At 48.6% G+C, this 23,775-nt stretch overlaps 1 protein-coding gene across 1 annotated transcript; it reads left to right on the forward strand.

Annotated features, from left to right (window-relative positions):
- Window positions 1–454: 454 nt before the first annotated feature.
- Window positions 455–22,747, forward strand: LOC144103228 (BTB/POZ domain-containing protein 6-like). The gene is made up of 2 exons (XM_077636005.1): window positions 455–1,047; window positions 21,573–22,747. The coding sequence occupies exons 1-2, from the start codon at window positions 995–997 to the stop codon at window positions 22,189–22,191; spliced, it is 672 nt and encodes a 223-aa protein (XP_077492131.1). The 5' UTR covers window positions 455–994; the 3' UTR covers window positions 22,192–22,747.
- Window positions 22,748–23,775: the final 1,028 nt, after the last annotated feature.

Below are 23,775 nucleotides of genomic sequence, written 5' to 3' on the forward strand. Positions count from 1 at the left end.
ATATATATATATATATATATATATAGGGTCCTTCAATGTCGGGGCCGGGCCGGGCCTCCTGTCGGTAGGGTAGGCCCGGGCACGGGCTCGAAACATCAGCCTGTGCACAGCTCTAACACACACTACTAATGCGATTCATGTGGTCAAGTATGCGTAACCATCAGCAGAAAAGCTTGCGCTCCAAGGTAGGCTCGTGGGGATTAGAGTAAACTTCCACTTAAGTCCAGCAGAGGGCTGGGAATGAGTCCTGTCACCGCATGGGCTCTGCGTCATCATTGTGTGCACGCCCTACCTCCCTCTCCACTGGCCCCGTATAATAGAGCAGTCAGTCTGCCGCGCCTCATCTCCATACCCCCCCCCCCTCCCCTCCAACGACTCGGCTCTCCTTTGTGATGAAGGTTGCCCTGTCGCCACCTGCATACGTCCTTCAGGCATATTTCTAGTGTAAGGCTTACGTTTGTAGCTGTTTCAAGATGTTTTGAAAACGTTCTGTGTTTCATGGGGTGAGTTCACGCGAATGCCACAGGGGGCACGAGTCTGCCAGCCGCCGAATTTAGGTCCGACCAGAGTACCATATCCCTATGCATGAGTCCAATGGGTTGGAATGCAGGTGGTTATGGAAAAGCAGAACCTCTGCCGTGATGTAGGAGCAGTAGAAATGTCGTACCACAGAGAGGGAAAGGGTGGTGATTTGAAAAGGCTCAGAAAAAAATAGCTTCGAGCTCAAGCTGTATGCTTCCCGCAGCCTTTATTTAGCTCACTCGTACGTTGCCGCGTGACATAACGATTCGGAGGACCCTTTTCAAGATCAGCAGTCTGACCCTCTGGCTTCTGCCGTCATGCAGGGGGTGTGGAAACGAAAACTGGCACTTATGCGCTTCACGTTAATGTGTTTCAGGTACCTCACGTTTAACTCACGGTACACCCTTTTTTCTTTTATCAATATTAGGTTACTGCAAAACTTGCCGTCGTCAGCTCACCTGCCAGTACTGCAATGGTCATGGTGTCAAGATCCAGGGTTCTACTCGGACGGAGAAAATACAAGAGGTAAGCCTTACAAACAAACTTGCCATAAACATTTTTCATGCTTCGTGCCAGACATATGCTAAGCTGATTTAACCGCCTGATTAATGCGTACGGTGATAAAAATGGGAGCTGGTTCTAAAAATGACACTGGGAAGCACTCCATTGCATTTGTTAGCAGAGTGGCTTTTTGTGGCTTCCTTGACGATCGTTCGGAAGGAAAATGCATATTAATGCGTCAGAAGAATGGAGTTGGGAAAGGAATATTTTTCTCGGAATTTTATTCGATGTGTATATTCTTGTTGACTGCAGCGTCGAGAGCATTTATACATCCATGGTTGTTGCTGGGAAGTGAGTGGCGCCTTGGTCCAACATCAGAGATCCGGCCACAGGAGTACCTGATGTCTTTGCAGTCGGCTTGTAGAAACGACGATTTAGCCTCGAGACCGCTATTTTATTTTGTGGTAACTAGGTAGTGGCGGCGACGGAGCGCACATACAGGATAACTGGGCTCTTCTATCTATTCCAGGTTGGTAAAATTGCCTTTACATTAATGGCTGGATGTAATTTATTTTCTTTATTTTACCCTCAGGGCCAGAGGCATTATAAAGGGGAGGGGTTACATAAAAATAAAAAGAAAACATACAAAGCAGCTAAGAAATTAGTAATACAGAAATGATGGCTCCTATAGTCGTACAATATTATCTAATGGGTTCTTGATGTGCTGATTAATAGAATATAATACAGTACGTAGAGCGCAGCAATACAGTGAAAAAAAAATTTGTTACAGTCGACGACCGAAAATTCCGAAGCCTGATTTTTCGGACATGCTCGAATAATTCGGAATTTTTCGCGGCACCGCGGCATGGCCCATAGAAGCCGCCTGAAATGTATAGGAGCGCCTGAAATTTCGGACGCACCCCGACTGACTGCTTGATTTTTCGGACCTCGTTCGCACTCGCCGCCAATATCCAAGCCGCCAATACCGTATTTACTCGCGTAATGAACCCACCTTTTTTTTTTTTTCGGAAAAGTTGACATCAGATCTGGGCATGGTTCATTACGCGGGAAAAAAGTTCCAAGAGACATTTTGGAAGGTTCGAGATTTCAAATATCTCGGTCCGTCCCACCAGTCAGCTCAACAGACGCACGTGGTTGGACACGCTCCTGCGGCTAGTGTGTAGCATCGTTCACTTTTACGCGATCCCGCAATTTTGTGCCAGTCGGGGCCGCAGGTCAATACCACCGAGATGTCGGGCGCGTTTTTTCACTGGGAGGTTAGAAACAGGACAGTGAGGAGTGTGCAATGCGCATGTGTAAGCTTCAACTTAGGGCGCACAACGTCTGGGCGCTCTGCCAAGTTCGCCGAGCACGCCCCCCCCCCCCCCCCCCCCCCCCCCTCCGCAGGAACTCTCAAATAAAAAACAAATTATGTTATCAGCGGTGGGCAGCAGCTTGGCACGGTGTGCCAAGATCTGCACTGCCCAGATCGCCACCCCCCTCCCCTCTCGCTTCCCCCGCACCTCTGGCTGAGCTCTCCTCAAAAGATAAACAAGTGGCGGGCAACATCTCGGCGCGCTGCTGAGGTCTACGCTGCGGACCCGACCGCAGCTAAACTGGCAGCTAAACTGACAAACTCGCTATGCTTAAAAAAAAAAAACGCTGGCCGACACAAGTGGGCCGCCCGTTCATTATACCAGTGGATTCATTGCGCGAATAAATACGGTAATGTGTAGAGTGGAACCTCATTCATTCGAACTGCAGGAGATATCGAAAACTTGATCAAAGAAAACGAAATTCGTTCTTAAAGAGAGCTTTTTAGCTTGCGATGCTGGAATTCTGCGCGAGTCGGCACATTGCACACGCGTGGTTTCTAATTCGTACTGTTCTTGAATGTGTTCCGTCACACGAACATTTTAGTCGGAGTTGGCGGAACTCATCTGTGCCGAGTCTCTCGTCCCGAATACGGGAAGAGGTAGCAGCGAAGCGCGTGGGAGACGTACGGCTTCACGGAGACGGCGAGCGCGAGAGGAAATGGTGGTGCATTTCAAAGCGAGGTCAGCGTACGCACCGAAACCCTGGCTCTAATATTGTAAAACCCTAAACAACTGGCGTTTCGATGACAGGCAAGACTCCTCTCATGCTATGCAAGCCACCACAGAGTGCATATCTCCGGATATGATGCCGATTTTGGCTATCATCACTAGGCCTAATGACGAAGGCCGACGGAGTGCTTGCTTCAGCCGTTTCTTGGTGCTTATTGTTTCGCCATCCTCGCATTCTCGTACCGGGCCGACCATACTGCGGGCGCAGCGCAGTTCCCGCAGGGGCGTGTGTACTCTCCCGTCTAGACTTAATCCCAATCCGTGCGTTCATCGGCGACATGCCGAGGGTAGCACAGCCAGGCCGAACTCGTGAAAGCGGTCGCCGCCCGTCGTCTGTGCACGTGTCGCGCGGCGAAATTCGGTGATTAGGAGCTTTAGAGTGTGTGTAATACATCTGACACCTTCCTGCAGCATATTGGCAATAAGTGCGTGATTTTTTAGGTAAAATTTGATTTTCCAGACTGCCCGATTTTTCGGTCGTTTTCGCAGTCCCTAGAGGGTCCGAAAAATCTGTTTTCGACTGAGTACAACAAAAAGAATCAGGTGGCCTACTTATACCATGTTCTGCAATGTGGTCTTGAAGTGTTGGTTGTCAGCAATGGTAACGGTTGATGCGGGAAGGTGATTCCACTCAACAGCTGTGCGCGGGAGGAATGACTGAAACATGGCATTGCGCCGCCGCGGTGGCCGAGTGGTTATGGCGCTCGGCTGCTGGCCCGAAAGACGCGGGTTCGATCCCGGCCGCAGCGGTCGAATTTCGACGAAAGCGAAATTCTAGAGCCCCGTGTACTGTGCAATGTCAGTGCACGTTAAAGAACCCCAGGTGGTCGAAATTTCCGGAGCCCCTCACTACGGCGTCTTTCATAGCCCGAGTTGCTTTGGGACGTTAAACCCCTATAAACCACACCAAGCCAAACCATGAAACATGGCATTGGTTTTGCGTGGTGGAAATCCGACTTTGTTACTCTGATCTAGCATTGATGAAATGTATTGGGGAGGGGAGATCAGTTCGTCGCGAAGGGAAAGATTATGAAATGTCGTGCGAAAAAGTGAGTCCAATCGCTTTACGGCGAGATGCTAAAGCTAATATTTAATTTCATTGCAGAAATGCTGGCAGTTCGGTTATAATTGAAAAGAATAAAATTAGCAGAATCGTTTTGTACCATTTCTAATGAGTGAATTAGGCTTTGTTGAAAGGGATCCCAAACTGGTACACCATACTTGAGCTTGGAGCGGATGAGTGACTTATATAACAATAGTTTTAAGGAAGATGGGCCTTAGAAAAATTACGTTTTCAGATATTCTAGCGTCTGATTGGTATTATTAAGTATGTAACCAGTGCGAATGGACCAAGTGAGACTGCTGGCAATACGGATACCAAGATATTTGTAAGATTCAACAGGATCTAGAGGGGCAATATTAACGTGGTAGGAAGGTAGTTGACTAGAAGTTCTTGACACATGCAGAAATTTACATTTTTGAGTGTTTAATTTTTTTTGACCATGATTGGAACGAAATAGAGATAGCATTAAGGTCTGCTTGAAGAGAAGATGTCATTGTCACTTATTGTTTCCCCGAAGATCACGCAGTCATCTGCAAATAAGTGAATATTAGAGGGAACACAAAAGGGTAGATCATTAATGAAAATTTAAAAAAGAAGAGGACCAAGTAGAGACCCTTCAGGTACGCCAGACTGTACTCTATAACTTGGCTGCGAGGTTGAGTCATCGGCATAAAAAAATTATGAACAGTTAAAAAGAAAGCACTCAAGCCAAGCAAGCAGTTTGGAATCGGTTTTAAGTCGATTCGCCTTAAACATTACAAGATTATGGCATACTTTATCAAACGCGTTTGAAGAAATTTTTAAATATGCTGTCGGCAAGTGAAGAGTGGTCAAGGATGCGTAAATTATACTAGTTGTGTTCCACATGAATATGTCTTGCGGAAGCCATGCTGCCATGATGAAAAAATGAATTAGTTTCAAGAAAGCTAGCAAGATTTGGAGCAAGTACATGTTCTAGAATTTTACATGGAATGCAAGTGAGCGAAATAGGATGGCAGTTATAAGGACAATGGTTGTCACCTAATTTATGGAGTGCTGTGGCTGCTGCCACCCGGGGTGCATCGTTTGGTGTTTCATTGCTGGAGGCCTGGTTTTTGTTAATGTGGTAACGTTTGTCTTGTGTACATTTCTGATAAAATGGGTGAGAGGCATACTGCAAGCTTAGGCAAAGTAGCCTCGGCCCTTCGCGAAAATCAGCCTAACAGTATTGGGTTGTCCAAGTGCTCTCGGAGCTCGTAAGCTGGAGTCTTTTGCGCCAGACATCCGAAAGTGTTGCGGTATCGTGCAGCTCGAATGCAGAAATTCGCGCTGAGCTCAGTGAAACACGCACCTCTCTTGATTTTCTCAATCAAGGTTGAGGAATTCAAGGCTGACGTTCACGTGTTTCGTCGTGAACTGGATAAAGTGAAAAATTAGAGCGATCAGTGTAACAAGGAATGTCGTGAACTAAAGAAGGAACTTCAAGTGGTCAGAAGACAGGTTGTTGAACTAAATCAATACGGGAGGAACATGAACTGTGGAATTCAGGGTATCCCAGTCGCTACAAAAGAGGACCTGCGAGCGTATGTGCATAAGGTAGCAGACTCGGTTGGTACTTGTGTGACCACTGTTGACATTGACGTAGTGAACCGTGTGCAAACAAAAAACAACGATAAACACAATGTGATGTGAAGTTTGCTACTTGTGCTGCAAGATAAGTTTCTTGCCGTGTCAAGAAAGAACAGTTTAGACACTGGTCTTCCTGGGTTTAAGGACAAAGACCTCCTTCATATAAACGAACATCTGCGCATCGAAAATGAGGTGCTGATGGGCAAAGCTCGCCGGGCTCGCCCTGAAAAGGATTTTAAGTTTGTATGGGTTACACAGGGCAAAATCATGTTTCCCAGAACCGAAAAGGTCCCGGTGCTACACGTAACATATCAGGAAGACCTGAAAAGGGTCGTGTAGCCGACTGACAAATGTTGTCTTCTGCTCTTCTTTGTTTTCATTATTCCCTTGTCTTTTCGCGAAATTCACCAGTTGATACTAAACCAGGATGTGCTCTCGATTTATCATTGTAACATCTGAAGTCTTTGAAGCAACATAAACCAGTTGGTAGCACATATATCTCGCCAGAAATTCAAATTTCATTTCATTGCTCCGAGTGAGAAATTTCTCAAAGGTGGTGAAACCCCACACATTCTCGGATACAAACTGGGCTTTTTGCCACTAAGCTCATGTAATCGAGGTGGTGGAGTTGCAATTTTTGTAGTGGAAAGCATTACATTTCAGATACTATCCACTGTTAATATGAGCAATACGGCCATAAAAACTTTATTTATTACATTGGAGCGTGGTCTAATAATTGGTACCGTAAAATGCCCTCCCGGCTGTCAGGTATCAGGAATTCTTGACCATTTTAAAATAATGTTACCCATACTGATAAGCAAACACCACAGTTGTGTTATAATCATAGTTGACTTTAATATAGATCTAACAATTGATGCTACTGAGTACCTTTCACTTCTAGAAGCTTTTAAAATACAAAATCTTATACAGAATCATCTCGCATCACCTATCACTGTAGTACATTAATAGACCGTGCACTTACTGGCCTGGGGATCTGTTCTGAACCAATTGCTGATCACATGCCAATTTTTGTTATAAAACCTACCTGGACGACAACATAAACTAAAAATCTGCAAGGACAGCCACGACAGTTAATTATGTCCTACTGCGTAGAAATCTATAGCTCGTTGACTTTCACAATGAATACGACGATGACGTCAATGTGGAATACAGCAAATCCATCAGTTCTCTTCAAATGGCAGATGTTAGCAGCTCGTGTAGCACACCGTCAAATAGATACCATTCCCCCCTATTTGTCCATGGATGACAAGCGAGATCCTTAGCGTACTGAGGTAAAAGGTGTGTAGGCATCAAAATGGACCCCCCCCCCCCCCCCATCATAAAAATGATATTTACTGAGTTCCCGGGTTCGAACCCGACAGCGGTGGCTGCGTTTTTATGGAGGAAAAACGCTAAGGCGCCCGTGTGCTGTGCGATGTCAGGTCACGTTAAAGATCCCCGGGTGGTCTAAATTATTCCGGAGCCCTCCACTACGGCACCTCTTCTTCCTTTCTTCTTTCACTCCCTCCTTTATCGCTTCCCTTACGGCGGGCGCGGTTCAGGGGTCCAATGATATATGAGACAGATACAGCACCATTTCCTTTCCCCAAAAAAACAATTATTATTATTATTACTACCAAATAGAATACAAGCATTTTCGAAATCTTTCTGTCGCCTTCACGAGGAAAAAAAAAACAAAACTATTTCTCTCTTATCAACCACGCCAGCGGGAATACACGAAAAACGCGGACGATTGTAAATGAAGCTCTTGGATTTCGTTCAGAACAGCGCATATAGCCTCCTAATGTGGATGAGCATGCGGCTGATGCTTTTAACAGATATTTAAATTACTGCCAGTTAGTCTGGGATACTACAGCATTCACTAATCTTGAGCGTGTTTATTTAATCCAAAAAAGGTATCTCCGATATGCATTTAATTATAATCATACAGACATCCAAGCGCAGCCTTCTTTAGTCAGTCTAGAGTGATAAAAGTACATGCTCAGTATATCGCCTTAGTGTCATCTTTAAAACCGGAATTAGGAACAATGTAACCAACCTCAGAAAGCTAGCTGAAGTAAGGAAGAAAGCATTGGGCTATGCAACAAGACATGCCGATGAATGGATAGTGCTGACACCTCGACTGAACCTAGGAAAACTGCGTTCATTACACTCTGTGGACATACGGCGGGGGACAGCCTTCCGCCCCCGCCCGCATTCCCACTCCACGATTGCAGCGTTCCCGCTCGCTAACCGCAGATGGGGTTCGTGCTCGAGGGACAAAGGGAAGGGACGATACAGCGGTACACTCATATGCTGTTTATTACACTTGCAATTTATACACAGAGCGGGGCAGCTAGCTACAAAACATCAACGAGGCATTCCTCGGAAATAGAGGCTACGTAAGAAGGACTTCCGACTTACTGGCTGGGACAGGGGCGCGACTTCGAAAGTATCGGCGGCGAACGTTTGTATGCGCCGATAATGGCAGCCGGGTTCTCCCGTGCGCACCGCATTCTTGGGGCAAAGCCATTCCCTAGCATTTGCTGGGGAAGGCGACCAGAGCGCGCGTTTGCTGCGCTCGCTTCGCTGCCTGGAGACAGAAGTCCAACGGCAAGGCACAACGGATCCCCGTGCGCTTCTGCGATCTCCAAATGTTTCAATCGAGAACAATGGAGACCGCGCAAACTCACGATTTGGTAAAATGCAGAGCAATGCCAATGCCAAACAATCCTATCCGGCGCCACCTGAACGCTCGGTTCATTTGAACGTAACTGGCTCTCTTCGGTCAAAGCACATTCGCGGTTCGCTTTCCGGCATGGTGGTGTTAAGCTCATTTGAACTGCGTTAGCGTCTCTGGTCCCGCGAAATTATAAATTCGCTTCGCAGCCCAAAAAATACTAAGTTCAATCGAACAAAGTCAGCTTTCTGTAGTTGAGCGAGACCTCTCAGCTCTAGCAAGGTTAAATATAAAACAAGCAAACCCGTTTGCGCGTGCTTGTGCAACGGTACGACTGTGTCGTCCCAAAAGCGACAGGCAGCTCCCGAAGAGCCTTAGGCCTACTCGCTCTGACATTTGCCGGTGCCAACAAAGGGCCAAGGACAACAGCTAGAACACGACGCCACGAGGAGATACGTTTCTGCCAAGGTGACCCTAACGCGAACGGCGCCTACCGCTTCTCGCGGTGTCACAACGCCCCAGTGCTTTTCCTGTAATCATGACTGCAATCCAAATCAGCTGATTACAGCACCCGGCTCCCAGAGCCAAAGAGACAGAACAGAGAATATTTACAACTATGTATAAGAAAAATCGGGCCACCCTTCAGGCTTCCGCATTTACTCGCTTCTGGCTTGCTGTTCTCCATGGACGTCTCGGTCTCACTCTTCATGTGCGGAGCTCGTAGGTTCACCTTCCAAAGGTGTACCCATGAAATGCTCATCAAAAGCGTAGCATGCACGGCAATTCTCCCATGCTGCTATTACGCTCATCTCGCTGTCAAGAAAGCATCTTAGCCTTGCTAGCAACTCCGAATTCGGGTCAAACCTAACGCTGTTCCAAATCCGGGCGGGCATTCCACGAATCGAACTGACTGTCGTCCCTCCTCCCAAGAGCTTTCCACACGTTGGGGCGCCATTGTGGAAATATGGTGGGGACAAAGGGAGATACGACCAAGCGGTACACTCATATGCTGTTTATTACACTTGCAATTAATACACAGAGCGGGCCAGCTAGCTACAAAACATCAACGAGGCATTCCTCGGAAATAGAAGGCTACGTAAGAAGGACTTCCGACTTACCGGCTGGGGCAGGGGCGCGCGCGACTTCGGAAGTATCGGCGGCGAACGTTTGTATGCGCCGATAATGGCGGCCGGGTTTTCCCGTGCGCACCACATCCTTGGGGCAAAGCTATTCCCTAGCATTTGCTGGGGAAGGCGACCAGAGCGCGCGTTTGCTGCGCTTGCTTCGCTGCCGGGAACCAGAAGACCAGCGGCAAGGCAGAACGGATTCCCGTGCGCCTGCCGCGGAAGGTGACGAGAGCGTGCGGCTCCAACCGCCTATGGCGCTGGCCGGATCCCGAAGGCTCTCTCCGGTCCCGCAGAATTCCGCGTAACCTACGAGGTGGCGCTCCCATCGCTGTTCCCTTTCCCCCATGAGGGAGACTTCCCTCCTCGCCCAGCCGGGGCTGTCCCGACGCAGACCGATAGAAATGGTCGGCCGCGTCGAAATGGAGGGGGAAAGCAGGTTTCCACAACTCTTCCATTTCTTAACAGTTATGCTCTTCTTAATTTCGATTTGTTTTGCTGTTCGCAATGAGGAGTTCACACATGGTATTTAAAAAAAATGGCCTAAGTTTACTTGTGTGTACACATTGCTGTTTTGTATGTTCTTTGGTGATTCCTTGAAGTCTTTGTCTTCGTTTTAAAATTGTGTAGCTTTCAGTTCTGCCTACCTGCTGAACATTATGCTTGTAGACCCGTCAAGCTGCTCATTGGCATCTTTTTTCTACAACCCCTCCATCTGTATTGTAAGTTAAGAAAATAAATTTATTTATTTATGTATTTATTTAATGTTGGAGCACAACTGGCAGCACAACTTCCACAAATTCCCAACCCTTTGCAGCTCATAAACTATATAGAGAATAATCTTAAGGTGTATGACACTCAGTTGGATCATGTTATTGTAGAAGTTAATGCACTAAAAACGACCACAGCAGCTGGACATGGCAAAATAGGTTATCTAAAGATAACATTAATATATTAAGCGTTTATCTTTTGCATCTTTCCAATCATTCATGTATATTCTCTCACTGCTGACACTGCCGGCGCCACCTGGGGGCCGGACCTTCTCTCTCCAAGCCCGTGGCCGAGCGTCTTTATCTTAAATGGTCGCGGCTTTTCGGCTATCCCCGCACCAGTAAACGGCTGCGCTTTGCGTTTCCTGCTACGTTTGTCGGTGGCATCTGGTGGAGCCTTGCTGGGTACCATCTCATGAACATTCGTTTTCAAAAATACACGGCCCACGGATTCAGTCCGCGTGCGGCCCCGCAGACATATATATATATATATATATATATATATATATATATATATATATATATATATATATATATATATATATATAGCTACTATAGTCCTCCATAAATTCAACAATAAAATTCCAATAAGGAAGGGCGTCAGAGGAGACGGGATCTCACTTATGCTATTCACCGCCTGTTTACAGGAGGTATTCCGAGGCCTGAATTGAGAACAGTTGGGGATAAGAGTTATTGAAGAATACCTAAATAATCTGCGATTTGCTGATGACAATGCCTTGCTGAGCCACTCAGGAGATGAACTGCAAATCGTGATCAATGAGTTAGACAGACAGAGCAGTCCAGTGGGTCTAAAAATTAGCATACAGAAAACCAAAGTAATGTTCAACAGTGTAGCAAGGGAACAGCAGTTCACGATTGGCAACGACGTGCTGGAAGTGGTAAAGCAATACATCTACTTAGGGCAGGTAGTGACAGCTGATCCGAATCATAGGAGGGAAATAACTAGCAGGATAAGAATGGGGTGGAGCGCGCATGGCAGGTTCTGTCAGATTATGAATAGCAGGTTACCAGTATACCTCAAGAGAAAAGTGTACAGCAGCTGTATTGTAGCGGTACTCACCTAAGGGGCAGAAACGTGGAGGCTAACTAAAATGGTTCAGCTTAAGTTAAGGACAACACAGCGAGCCATGGAGAAGAAAATTATAGGTGTAACGTTAAGAGACAGGAAGAGGGGGTGAGGGAACAACCGCGAGTTAATGCCATCCTAGTCGAAATAAAGAGGAGGAAATGGGCTTGGGCAGGGCATGCACTGCGAAGGCAAGATAACCGCTGGTCCTTATTATAGGTAACAGAGTGGATTCCAAGAGAAGGCAAGCGTAGCAGGGGGCGGCAGAAGGTCAGGTGGGTGGATGAATTTAGAAAGTTTGAAGACATAGGGTGGGTGCAGCTGGCAAAGGATAGGGTTAATTGGAGAGACATGCGAGAGGCCTTTGCCCTGCAGTGGATTTAGTCAGGCTGATGATGAGTTTATGCGTGTCTTTCATATATTAACTCTTCTGAACCAGATGTCCCGCGCTTACGCTACGTATATCCTGGCCTAGCAGGGCTAGGCCATCATCAATTTTCTTAACCGTCTTACAAAACTGTGGAAGCCTGCGACATTTGACACGAATGACCTCGAAATAGTCCTGCGAAATGATGAAATTTTTGTTTTTTAGCTTGAAGCCTATACTCATCACTGCCTCCACATCCTTGTCGTTATAAAGTTTTGCAATTATAGGACGGCATTTGTCAGACGAAAAGCCACCCAGCCGATGACATCTCGCAATTGAAGAAGCAGTGACACCAAGCTTCTCAGTACAAAAGTCGTTAACGTGACGTTTCCAGGCCTCCCATTTTTCAGACTCGTCAGTAACCTCGATTCCGAAGAAGAGTACATTTGACCTTCGAGAGCGCTTTTCAAGGTCGTCAGTTTTGTCCGGCATTCATAATTGAACAGCGTAATAACACAGCGGGACACAAAAAAAGGAATGTATCCCGTTGTGTTATTGCGCTGTTATATGAATCAGTACCAATTCGCAACGTTAATGATCGTCCTGCATTTTACAAATTCCTTGATCTACATTCCTAACGGCTGGGACATTTGACAACGATTCAGCCTTTGACTTAAGCTCCTGGACGCGCTTGCTTGGGGCTTGCAAGTCAGTTTTAAGCGTAATATGAATATTTAGAACTTTCTTGGATATTAGTATGTCCAGAGTCTAGACGTGCAACTACCACAGCCAGATAGTCGAGTTTGTCTTCCTGAGTGTTGGTCATAGGTCCGGGATTAGTTTCAATATCGCCGCCAAGTAGCAAGAGATGACGCCAGTACAGCACGGATCACTTTAAAGAATGCGGGGGCCACAACACCGCTACTAGACAAACGTCGTCGTCAAGATAACACTGAGCACCATTGTAGCTAACCTGGAAGTACATGATGGTTGAGCGTTGTGCCACGAAGACGGTGGAAGTGCGCGCGCTTATATGGGGGCGGGAAAGGGCGAGCCGATGCTGTTCTCAGTTGCCTGCCGAAAGCGACCGGTATGACCACCCTTGGCGAGAGCGGTTGCTGCAGGCTTGACAGGAGGCTGCAGTTGACTGATAGCTGATCCAGAAAGGCAGCCGGTTCTTCGGTCAGCAGCCGACAGGCTACCCAGAACAGTGATCAGCAAAACATGGAAGTACGTGATGGTTGAGCGTTGTCCCACGGAGGCGATGCCGTGACCGCTATTTTACAATTGTACCAAATTCTAAAAATGTGGTCTAAATTGACACAAGGTTTTTTGTTACTTAGAGCGCGAAAATTTTTTTACTGAGATTTTATGCGCGCTTTATTTTTTCAGAAGGGTAGAAACTTGGGCTTGTTGGTACATTTTCAAGGGTAGAATTGGTAGCGCAAAAAACACAGGGACACAGAAAGAACACACCACAAAGCGCTTTGTGGTGTTGTCTTTCTGTGTCCCTGTGTTTTTTGCGCTACCAATTCTACCCTTTATTTTTTGTTTGTAGACAGCTATCTAAACTACTGCATAGAGGTTACTACAGCTTAGCGGCGCTCTGATATGGAACGAATTGCCTAAAGTTGTCAAGCAATCTACCAAATTCATTGTTGATCTCAAGGGGATTATACACAATAACTAAAGAAGGCTTCTTGTCTTATACCCAGGTCTGGTTAATTACTTTTTTGGTCCTCTTACATTACTATCTTGTATATTGTCACGTGGTGGTGACTGCAATCCGGAAAACTGAAAGGCAGCTAAAATGGCGTCTAAACAAAACTCTATTTGGGCTGATTTGCCCCCACAATGGACTGAATCACTCGGCGGCGGCGTAGCGACAAGCGTGCTCGGCGGTCATCGAACAGAATTCCCGCCGCTGTCGGCCGTGCTCAATTTAAAGCTGATAGCAAACTTTCGAGATAAAGCGTGCAAATTTACTAGAACAATCTGGAACAAGGTGGACTCGGCTTCGCCTGGATGGGATCAACTGAGATAAGACAATGCCGTCTTGCGTCCACAAAGTGATAAAGCGGCGTGGCGGCAGCTTTGAAGAAGGAACAAACACTACAAAGATCCGTGACATTACTTCCCTCTCAAAGAATCATCGACGCGATGCTTTATAACAAATAAGGTGACTAGAAAGAAATAAAACGGATCGTGCGAAAATAAACACCGAGTGTGAAAACACAACGTCCTGTAGCGCGCATAATAGGGCTTTAGACGGACGATATGGACCTCTTCTGGTCGTAGGCGGCGTCGCTGGGATGCAGTCATTGCGTCAGGGACGACTTCATAATCCAGTTCACCTAACGACGAAGAAACTTGTACGGGCCGAAATAGCCGCTCAAGTTTTTCACTCAATCCACGGCGCCAAAGGGGCGTCCAAATCCAGAATCGGTTTCCTGGCTTGTATTCTGCGTTGCAACTTCGTATGTTGTAGCATCTGGCGTCGGTGCGCTGCTGGTTTTCGATCCGCAATCGGCCAAGTCTTCGGGCTGCTTCTGCACGCTGAAGGTAGGCGCCAACGTCGACGTTCTCATCTTCGGTAACGTTGGGCAGCATGGCGTCTAGTGTGGTCGTGGCGGCGGGAGAAGCCAATGGCCTCCTGGAATAAGAGCCCACCCAAACGTTCTATCCATTGAACGTTTCTCTCTCTCCCTGCTATAGAAGAGCCTAAAAGGCGTCATCTGTGTGGTCTCCCGCACTGCGGTGTTGTAGGCGAAGACGACGTAAGGCAGGATGAAGTCCCAGGTCTTGTGTTCGGCATCGACATACATCGCGAGCATATCGGCCATAGATGGTATGCAGTTCTCCTCCAGTGGCTGGTTTGGCTGTAACGCGGGATTGATTGCGTCAGTTCCGCCGTGAATGCTGTTCCTCTGTGCGTGATGAGCAAATCGGGGGCGCCGTGTCGCGGCAGCACGCACTCCACGAAAAATTTGCTGACTTCTGCTGCTCTTCCGTTCGGTAGGGCTTTTGCCTCGGCGTAGCGGGTCAGGTAGTCGGTCGCTATGATGATCCACTTATTTCCAGATGACGTTGGAAAAGGGCCAAGCAAGTCCATGCCGATCTGCTGAAAAGGCCTTGAGGGGTGTTGAATGGGGTTCAGAAATCGTGCTGGTCGGGTGGGAGGGGTCTTCCGTCGCTGACACTCTCGGTAGGTTTTCACATAATGAGCGACATCGGCAGACAGTCGGGGCCAATAATACGTCTTGAATGCGGCGAAGGGTGCGAGTAAACCCGAGATGTCCAGCTGTCGACTTGTCGTGTGAAGCCTTCTTCATGAAGTTTTTCTTCATGAGGACATTATTCTGTACACAGAAGGAAAACAGTCCTCGCTTGAATGGGGTGGGGGGGGGGGGGGGTGAAGAAAATTTGCCTTCCAAGTACTCGATGAGGCGTTTTAGGTCGGGGTCTGAGCGTTGCTTCCGTGTGAAAGAGCTGGGGATGATGGGTCCCAGGAAAGCGTCCTCATCGTCGGCCGGCGGCGGTGCATCTACAAGGGCTCGTGAGAGTCAATCGGCGTCAGAGTGCTTGCGTCCGGACTTGTGAACGACGATGACGTCAAACTCCTGGAGGACCAGTCTCCATCGAGCGAGGCGGCCGAGGGGTCCTTCAAATTGGCAAGCCAGCACAGCGCGTGGTGATCGCGGACCACCTGGAACGTTAGTCCGTACAAGTAAGGGCGGAATTTCGACGTAGCCACGGTGATGGCAATGCATTCCATCTCAGTTGTCGAATAGTTAGCCAGCACTGGAAAGGGAACGGCTAGCGTATGCAATGATTTTCTCCAGCGCGTCGCTCTTTTGAACGAGGATCGGTAAGTTCATTCAAGTTATTCCAACGTTGATCCAGCGCCATGTGGCGTGGCATGTGCCGTGATTGTAGTGATGCTAAGATTAGCATACTCAAGCAATTGCATTTTTCCCATACATGATGCACATATCTCCCTTAAGATGTCAGCGCGCAGGACTACCTTCTACGTGTACGCACTCGGTTGACACCTCATCACCGGCATCGCTGTAGAAGCCCATGGATGTTATGGGGAAGTTCACAAAATAAGAAAACTGTTTTCATCACTTTTCTAAGGATCACTGAAATTATTTACCGAACGATTTGTCCAAATTAGACAGCTGCTGCTCTTAATGGTAAATGACTTGACACTAAGAAAAATAAATTATTGCGTTTTAGTGCCCGCTGTCACTTTTTGTTGAAAACCTACGCAGTTAGCAACATTTAAATACAGTATGTTGAATATTTCAGATCCTTAAAAGTGCATTTCACCCCTAATCTTTCGTGGAGCACTCATATCAATCATCCTTTGTGTAACGCCTAGAAGACTTTTTTTTCGCATGTCACTTAGCAAATAAGCTAGCAGAGATTCACGCCTAATTGCTTATACCACGTTGGTCGGACCAGTGCTTAAATATACGTAATACATTTGGTGTGCTCATGAGCAGCAGCTTATTAACAAATTAAAGACTCCAAAACAGGGCCAGTTCATTTATGGCACGTCAATACTCCCGTTACTCAATCATCATTGTAATAAAAGAGACCCTCAACCTTCAAGCGCTGGAAAGCATTGCGTAATATATCACGTCCTGGCTTTTTTGTCATAAATTACACGTTTAACACCACATAATACAAGGCACCGCTACTTAGGCCTGCCATACGTTCATTTTATCGACTTAACCACAATAAAAAATAGAGCCACCATTTGCGCGAAAAAATGCTGTGTGATTTTCGTTTTTACACAAGGCACTAAGAGAATGTAGTGCTGTACCCCACTTTATAGTTAACGCTATTGATTGCTATAACTTTATTTCTGGACTAAAAGAAGAATACCTAAGTAGGCGTGCAAGAACAAGCTTGTGCGCATGGCCCCGTCGCTTCCCAACTTAGCCAGGGTGGGCGGCATATTTGTTGTGTGTGACGGGGGCATCGTGGCTGTGTGCGTGCGTGCGGGCCGCTCCTGTCGGTCACGAAACCAGCCGAGTTCACAGAGCGAGGATCCCGAGAGTTAGCGACCGAGAGGCGGCTGGCAGCTGAGGCGGGACGCTGGCCCCTGCGAAGCACGCCGCCCCGGGAGTGTGTCATCCGATCTGGCCGCGGTCCGCGCTCGGGAGTGGCGACGCCTACGTTACGGGGTTTCAGCGGTTTAAAAACTACGTATCAAGGAGAGACCGACCAAGACCCCACAGCGAGGAGGACCCCGAGGAGGGAAGAAAAGGCTCAGAGGAAGCGGCCGGCAGGAGAGAGAACGGGGAGGACTCTTCTGAACACCGTGCTGAATAGATGTAAATAAATTAGTGACTGTGCAATCGGAAATCTTTCATATAGGCTGGCTGAATCCGGAGAAGAAAAAGCAGAGAAAGGAGGAAACGCACCTGCCTGACTGGCAGTCGACATGATCTTCCGACTGGAAACAGACTGTCCATGGAACACTACGTAGTGGGACAGGCAGGGGCTTAACTGTTTACAATTTTTTTAGGCTGCCCCACTATACTTTTCGTCCATGGAACACATTGAGGCAACAAAAACGACCCAGGGCTGAGCGACAATCTCTGGCGTGGACCAGCAGGCCAAGCCGTCTCCTACAGTGAAGCAGGTTGGCATCTTATGGGTCCTTCCGCTGGGCACTATAACAGTTGTGGGGCATAGCGTAAGCAGGGAGGACGGGAACCGACGTGTAGGAGCTAGGCAGATGGAGCTGGTTGTGACCGCCGAGGTAGCACGCGTGAGCGGAGGGTCGGGATTATCTTTCGTTTATGAGGTAGCGCTGTTAAAATAGATTGACCCGAACTGGCAAGGGACAAATTGCGGTGCGAGAGAGGTCAGGGAAGTGGTGGCCGGTGTAAAAAAGATTCGGTGCGCACGGAGAATGGGGCGGTCATCGTGAAGCATTTCAAGGTAGGCCAGAGACCTATAAAGCCAGACAGCAGACTGGCGGGCTCGAGTGGTGACACTGAGGTTCCAGTTGTGAGACACGAGATAGGCCAGAGAGCGGCTAAGGCAGACAGCAGACTGCAGTGATCGAGTGGCGACACAGGTCGCAGTTGTGAGACAGGAGGTAGGCCAGAGAGCGGCTAAGGCAGACAGCAGTATGGAGTGATCGAGTGGCGACGCAGGTCGCAGTTGTGAGACAGGAGGTAGGCCAGAGAGCGGCTAAGGCAGACAGAAGATTGGAGGGCTGGAGTGGCGACACTGTCGTCGCAGTTTTGAGGAAGGAGGTAAGCCAGAGAGCGGTAAAGGCAAACAGCAGACTGGAGGGCTCGAGTGGCGACAATGTCGTCGCAGTTTTCAGGAAGGAGGTAAGCCAGAGAGCGGTAAAGGCAAACAGCAGACTGGAGGGCTCGAGTGGCGACACTGTCGTCGCAGTTTTGATGAAGGAGGTAAGCCAGAGAGCGGTAAAGGCAAACAGCAGACTGGAGGGCTCGAGTGGCGACAATGTCGTCGCAGTTTTCAGGAAGGAGGTAAGCCAGAGAGCGGTAAAGGCAGACAGCAGACTGGAGGGCTCGAGTGGCGACACTGTCGTCGCAGTTTTGAGGAAGGAGGTAAGCCAGAGAGCGGTAAAGGCAAACAGCAGACTCGAATGCTCGAGTGGCGACACTGTCGTCGCAGTTTTGAGGAAGGAGGTAAGCCAGAGAGCGGTAAAGGCAGACAGCAGACTGGAGGGCTCGAGTGGCGACACTGTCGTCGCAGTTTTGAGGAAGGAGGTAAGCCAGAGAGCGGTAAAGGCAAACAGCAGACTGGAGGGCTGGAGTGGCGACACTGTCGTCGCAGTTTTGAGGAAGGAGGTAAGCCAGAGAGCGGTAAAGGCAGACAGCAGACTGGAGGGCTCGAGTGGCGACAATGTCGTCGCAGTTTTCAGGAAGGAGGTAAGCCAGAGAGCGGTAAAGGCAAGCAGCAGACTGGAGGGCTCGAGTGGCGACACTGTCGTCGCAGTTTTGATGAAGGAGGTAAGCCAGAGAGCGGTAAAGGCAAACAGCAGACTGGAGGGCTGGAGTGGCGACACTGTCGTCGCAGTTTTGAGGAAGGAGGTAAGCCAGAGAGCGGTAAAGGCAAACAGCAGACTGGAAGGCTCGAGTGGCGACACTGTCGTCGCAGTTTTGAGGAAGGAGGTAAGCCAGAGAGCGGTAAAAGCAGAGAGCAGGCTGGAGGGCTCGAGTGGCGACACTGTCGTCGCAGTTTTGAGGAAGGAGGTAAGCCAGAGAGCGGTAAAAGCAGACAGCAGACTGGTGGGCTCGAGTGGCGACATTGAGGTCGCAGTTGTGAGACAGGAGGTAGGCCAGAGAGCAGTAAAGGCAGACAGCAGACTACGAGGTAGCTGCTGCGAGGTGGACAGCAGATTACGAGGTGGCTTCCTAAATTTTGCTTGACAGCGGAGGCGAGATCGTGGGCTGACCTTGCGTGCAAATGGCATCACGGGAGTCGCAGCAAGCGAAAACGATGCCACTGGCGAATCACCGTGAGGGGCCAAATCACCAGTGTGTCACAAACACCACACATTGAAGCGCATGTTTCGCTTTGCAGAAAGGCCTATGGAGAGAACGCGTGGTCAGAATTGAAACGTGTGTCAGTGGTGCCCTGTCAGAGGCTGCACGACAGGGGACGGCCAAGTGCACTAGTCAGGCGGTACGCGCCTTGGCAGATGACCAGTGAGGGCGATTGCATTGAACCGAGTGACCGCCCTCCGCCATAGGAGGTTTAGAGCATACCCTTGCGTTCGAGATGGGAATTGTGCGCAAGAGATAGACGCCCACTCTGACAAGCTGCCGAAGCTCGTGGCACCAGCTCCTTTGGTAAGGGGATGGCGGTGGAAGGGGCAACGCTGTTCCTTCGCCCTTTGTTTTAATGTTGTAGTTCCCGGCGGAGGATTGCGGGACATCGGCAGCGCACTTTTGTGGTGTGAGGTATGATGCTTTCCGTTAAAGCAAGCATCAACGTGGCGGTGAAGGTGACGTGGGTGAGGACGTGTCGCTTCCGAACGTAGCGGCAACGGCCGGCGTATTTGTGCTTGTGCGTGTGTGTGCTTGCCGTTCAGCGGCAAGACATACCCTCCCCCCACACACGCGCACACAGCAGCTACGCGGGCGTCGTGGCTGCGTGTGTGCGCGGCCTTCTCCTGCGTGCCATGGAACGAGCCCTTTTCACTGGGCGAGGATCCAGAGATTTGGCGCAGAAGAAAAGAAACAGAGATGGGAGGAAACGAACCTGCCTGACTAATCTTTTGACTGTTTTGTTTCACATGCTATGCACTTTATATTTTTATAGCGCGAGCTACACTGTGCTACCAGTCGAGCATTTCGCGGAACATGGGAGAGGAAAGTTGTGCGCATGCGCCGTTACTATGGCAACCGAAGAAGCGCAAAGTCGCCGCGGCCACGCGCCCGCTGCACCGTCGAAGCCGAGAGTGACGCCACGCGGGTGAGCAGTTGGCGCATGCGCCGATACCATGGTAACCAGACAGACCCCGCAGCTGCGCCGGGTTCTTCGTCGCCGCATGTTGCTTTATCGCCCGAACCTCGCGTCGCATGCGCAGCATTGCGTATAAAAGGTGGAGATGTAATGGGCGTCTGTATCACAGCGTTTGACATGCATGCAGAGAAGTATAGTCCAACGACTGCTGAACGGCGGCATAGACAAGAGAAGATTAACTCTTCCGATCCTGAGGTTGTCGCTTCGCAGTTGGCTACTCAACAAAGAGAGAATGAGCATAAGGAGGTGAAGACAGCAGCGGAGACGCCCGAACAGAGAGAGGAACGCCTTGCCAAACGGAGATACCAGACTGCCGATCGTAATATACGGCGCATAGCTGCCCAGATGGAGCCTATGCAAGGCGTCAATCAGCGGTAACCAACCGAAGAGGATGTGAAGGCCCGTCGTGTGACTGATCATACCATTCGTGTTATCGAAAGACAAGCTCAGCCAGGGAAACGTACCTCTCGCTATGTTTATCCTAGCATAGCCGGGCTAAGCCACTGCCAATTTTTTTGTTAAGCCTACGTAATGCCCACATGGCCTTTTAGGGTAAATAAATGAAAAAAAAATGTTCACATACTGGGCTGTAGGGTTCCGAAAAAACAAGAAAAATCATTTCTGCTGCAAATCTCATCAAACAGGCGCTGTTCATCTGCCTGCGGGCAAATGGGTAGTAAATCAGATGACGCTGGACTAGCATCCTTTCTTGCGTTAATGATCTCAACGACGCGGTCCAGGAAGCTGTTAAAAATGAACAGCCAATAACAAATCACATTGAAATACCTGCCAACCGGAATGTATTCAGATGTCTAGGAGTTGTAGTTTTACGTATTGGAAATGAAGTGCACGAAGTCTAAGTATTAAAATTGCGTGTCATAATCTCTAAAACAACAATAGTCGGATATCACTTAACGTCCGCAGTGAAAACCCGCCCACATTCAGGACCGCCGCACAAAATTTCTTTGTGACCTAAAAGTACCCTGTAGTTCAAATTTTTCTTGTTACCTAAACAAGAAGCTAATGACTAGGAAAAAGATAAGCTTTAGAATTTTTATTCTTGCCTTGTTTAATATATTCAAACATTAAAAGCCTGATTTCGTTCACTGTTGTGGTTGGCTAGCGGACTAATACAGGACGCCGCGGACCATGCTCTGGTGTTCACAACTACTGTTTTTTAGATTGTACCCTACTAAAATATCCATTGTGCTCAATGCAGGTACTTCTACAGCGGCCAGCTGGAAGCGGGAACCGTGCGTCAGGCCCTGTGCACCCGAAGCGCGGCTGTCAAGTACCTGGTGCCGGAACTCTCAGAAAAGTGCTTTGCTTACGTGAAGCGTAACATGAAGCAGGAGGATGTGTGCCCGGTCTTGGACTACGCCATCACTATGGATGAAGATCACAGTGACCTCCCTGCGAAGGATATCCTCCTTTCAGATAGTCTCAGCGTGCTATCCTCAGAAGCATTCACATGCTGTTCGGAGTACACGGCCGATTACGTCATCGACCACGTCGTTGACGTGCTCGAGATTTCTGTCTTTCGAGCCCTCCACGGGTGGGCACAGGAGCAGTGGCTTCTGACACCGGCTTCCGTCGACGGACAGCCAGAGCTCCGGGCACTCATGAAGCCCTTCTTCCCCAAACTTCGGTTCCTCGCGCTGACTGCGGAGGAGTTCATATCTGGACCGAACCTGTGGAGAATCCTGAACGACCACGAGGCTCGCGCTGTGTTGAGCAACATTGTGAAGAAAGGTTCGCTGCCTTTACCCGATGGGTTTAGCAGTGTAGTCTATCCCCGTGAGTATGGGGTTGAAGGAAGTCCGCTAAATACACCCTAGGTAGACGCCATGATCTGGGCCAGCATGAACTTTGGGACACAAACGAAGAGAGACACATGGAACACGGAACACACTGCTGAACACACGGAACACAGCAGTGTGTTCCGTGTTCCATGTGTCTCTCTTCGTTTGTGTCCCAAAGTTCATGCTGGCCCAAATCATGGATTCATACCAACTGGCCCAGAAAAATGCCATTTTGTAGGTAGACGCCCTTTCTCGGACACCTACTGCCCAGTTCTAAATCCAGAGCATCCGGCATATCCCTCATCTACTGTCATACATCTAAGTGCTACATTTAAACGTTGCTGAGCTTCTGAAGAAAAGATGATTCTTAGTTTAGAGCAGATGTCTTTTTCGTGTCCTAACTGTTTCGATTACCAGGTGCTTTTCTGTATTACGTTTTTGTGCTCCGTTCCACCAGCAAGTGCTTGATGGTTTTCAAGTGTTGCTTCATTCTCATATATTTGTTATCGGACAGCCGGAAGGGAACACTGGCTGGATTGTGGTGTGTCCTGTTTGATACATAAGCGGTAATAAAGTATTCGTTTTTTCTTTAGTTTTATTTTCAAAGTTGTTCGTGCTGGACAGAAATGAGGACACCGAAGCAACTAGATTTTGTAGCACTTACACGCAGGCTGTTCATAATACCTTAAAGCGACTCTGAGGAGAAATTGAAGTTGGCTTGTATCAATAGACTACCAGCCCTTAACCACAAAACGCCAGGGTTACTGAAATCAAAGGTCTTGCAAGTTAGAAAAGCGCAGGAACTAAAATACAGCTCTTGCCGCCACAGGCCAATCTCAAGTCCAAGCACAATGACGAAATACCTGAAAAAAAAAGGCTTTGGTTTAGCTCTGGTTAAACCTGGAGTGACGCGATAGCTACACCTGGCCGAGTGGATTTCTCTCAGTCGAATGGCAAAGTCAGTCTTTCGCCGCTCGGTTTCGCTCGGCGTTCCTTCATCTTCGCCCCTGGACGTGGACTCTTTCCCCCTCACTCGGCTTCGCCGCCGGCAGCTGCTCCGCACCACGTGACCAGCCACGGCGCCGCCTCGCTGAAGGCTCGAAATGTTAGCGCAATGTACCTATCGCTACAAAAAACATCTCTGAGGCTGACAAACCAACTTTGTGAGTCTAAATATTGTAAGTTTTGTTCTCAATGTGCTAGTGCACTTTTGTCATTTAAAGAAGGTGGAAAAAATTAGCGGTGGTTTAGCTCTGGTTAAACCTGGAGTGACGCGACAGCTACAGCTGGCTGAGTGTAACTTGGTCACGTGACCAACCACGTGACGAACCAAGTGATCAGCCGCACCGCCGGCAGCTGCTCCGTACCACGTGACAGCGTGACGGCACTGCCACGAGGTGGCGTGCCGCCACGCTGAAGACTGGAAATGCTACCGTAATGTAGCTGTCGCTACAAAAGTACGATTTAAATGTTCGCGACTAGCCACAGGCAGCCAGCACAGTTTCGGTAAGTTTTGGTGCTCTACGACTGTGTACATTGTGTGTCCGCGTAGTTTCGTTATTGGCGCGCCTGAATTTACAAGTTCGGAGCAGCATAGGAAATCCAAGTTCCCTGCAAGTG

This window comes from Amblyomma americanum, chromosome 9 (assembly GCF_052857255.1).
Source record: "Amblyomma americanum isolate KBUSLIRL-KWMA chromosome 9, ASM5285725v1, whole genome shotgun sequence".
Classification (NCBI taxonomy): domain Eukaryota; kingdom Metazoa; phylum Arthropoda; class Arachnida; order Ixodida; family Ixodidae; genus Amblyomma; species Amblyomma americanum.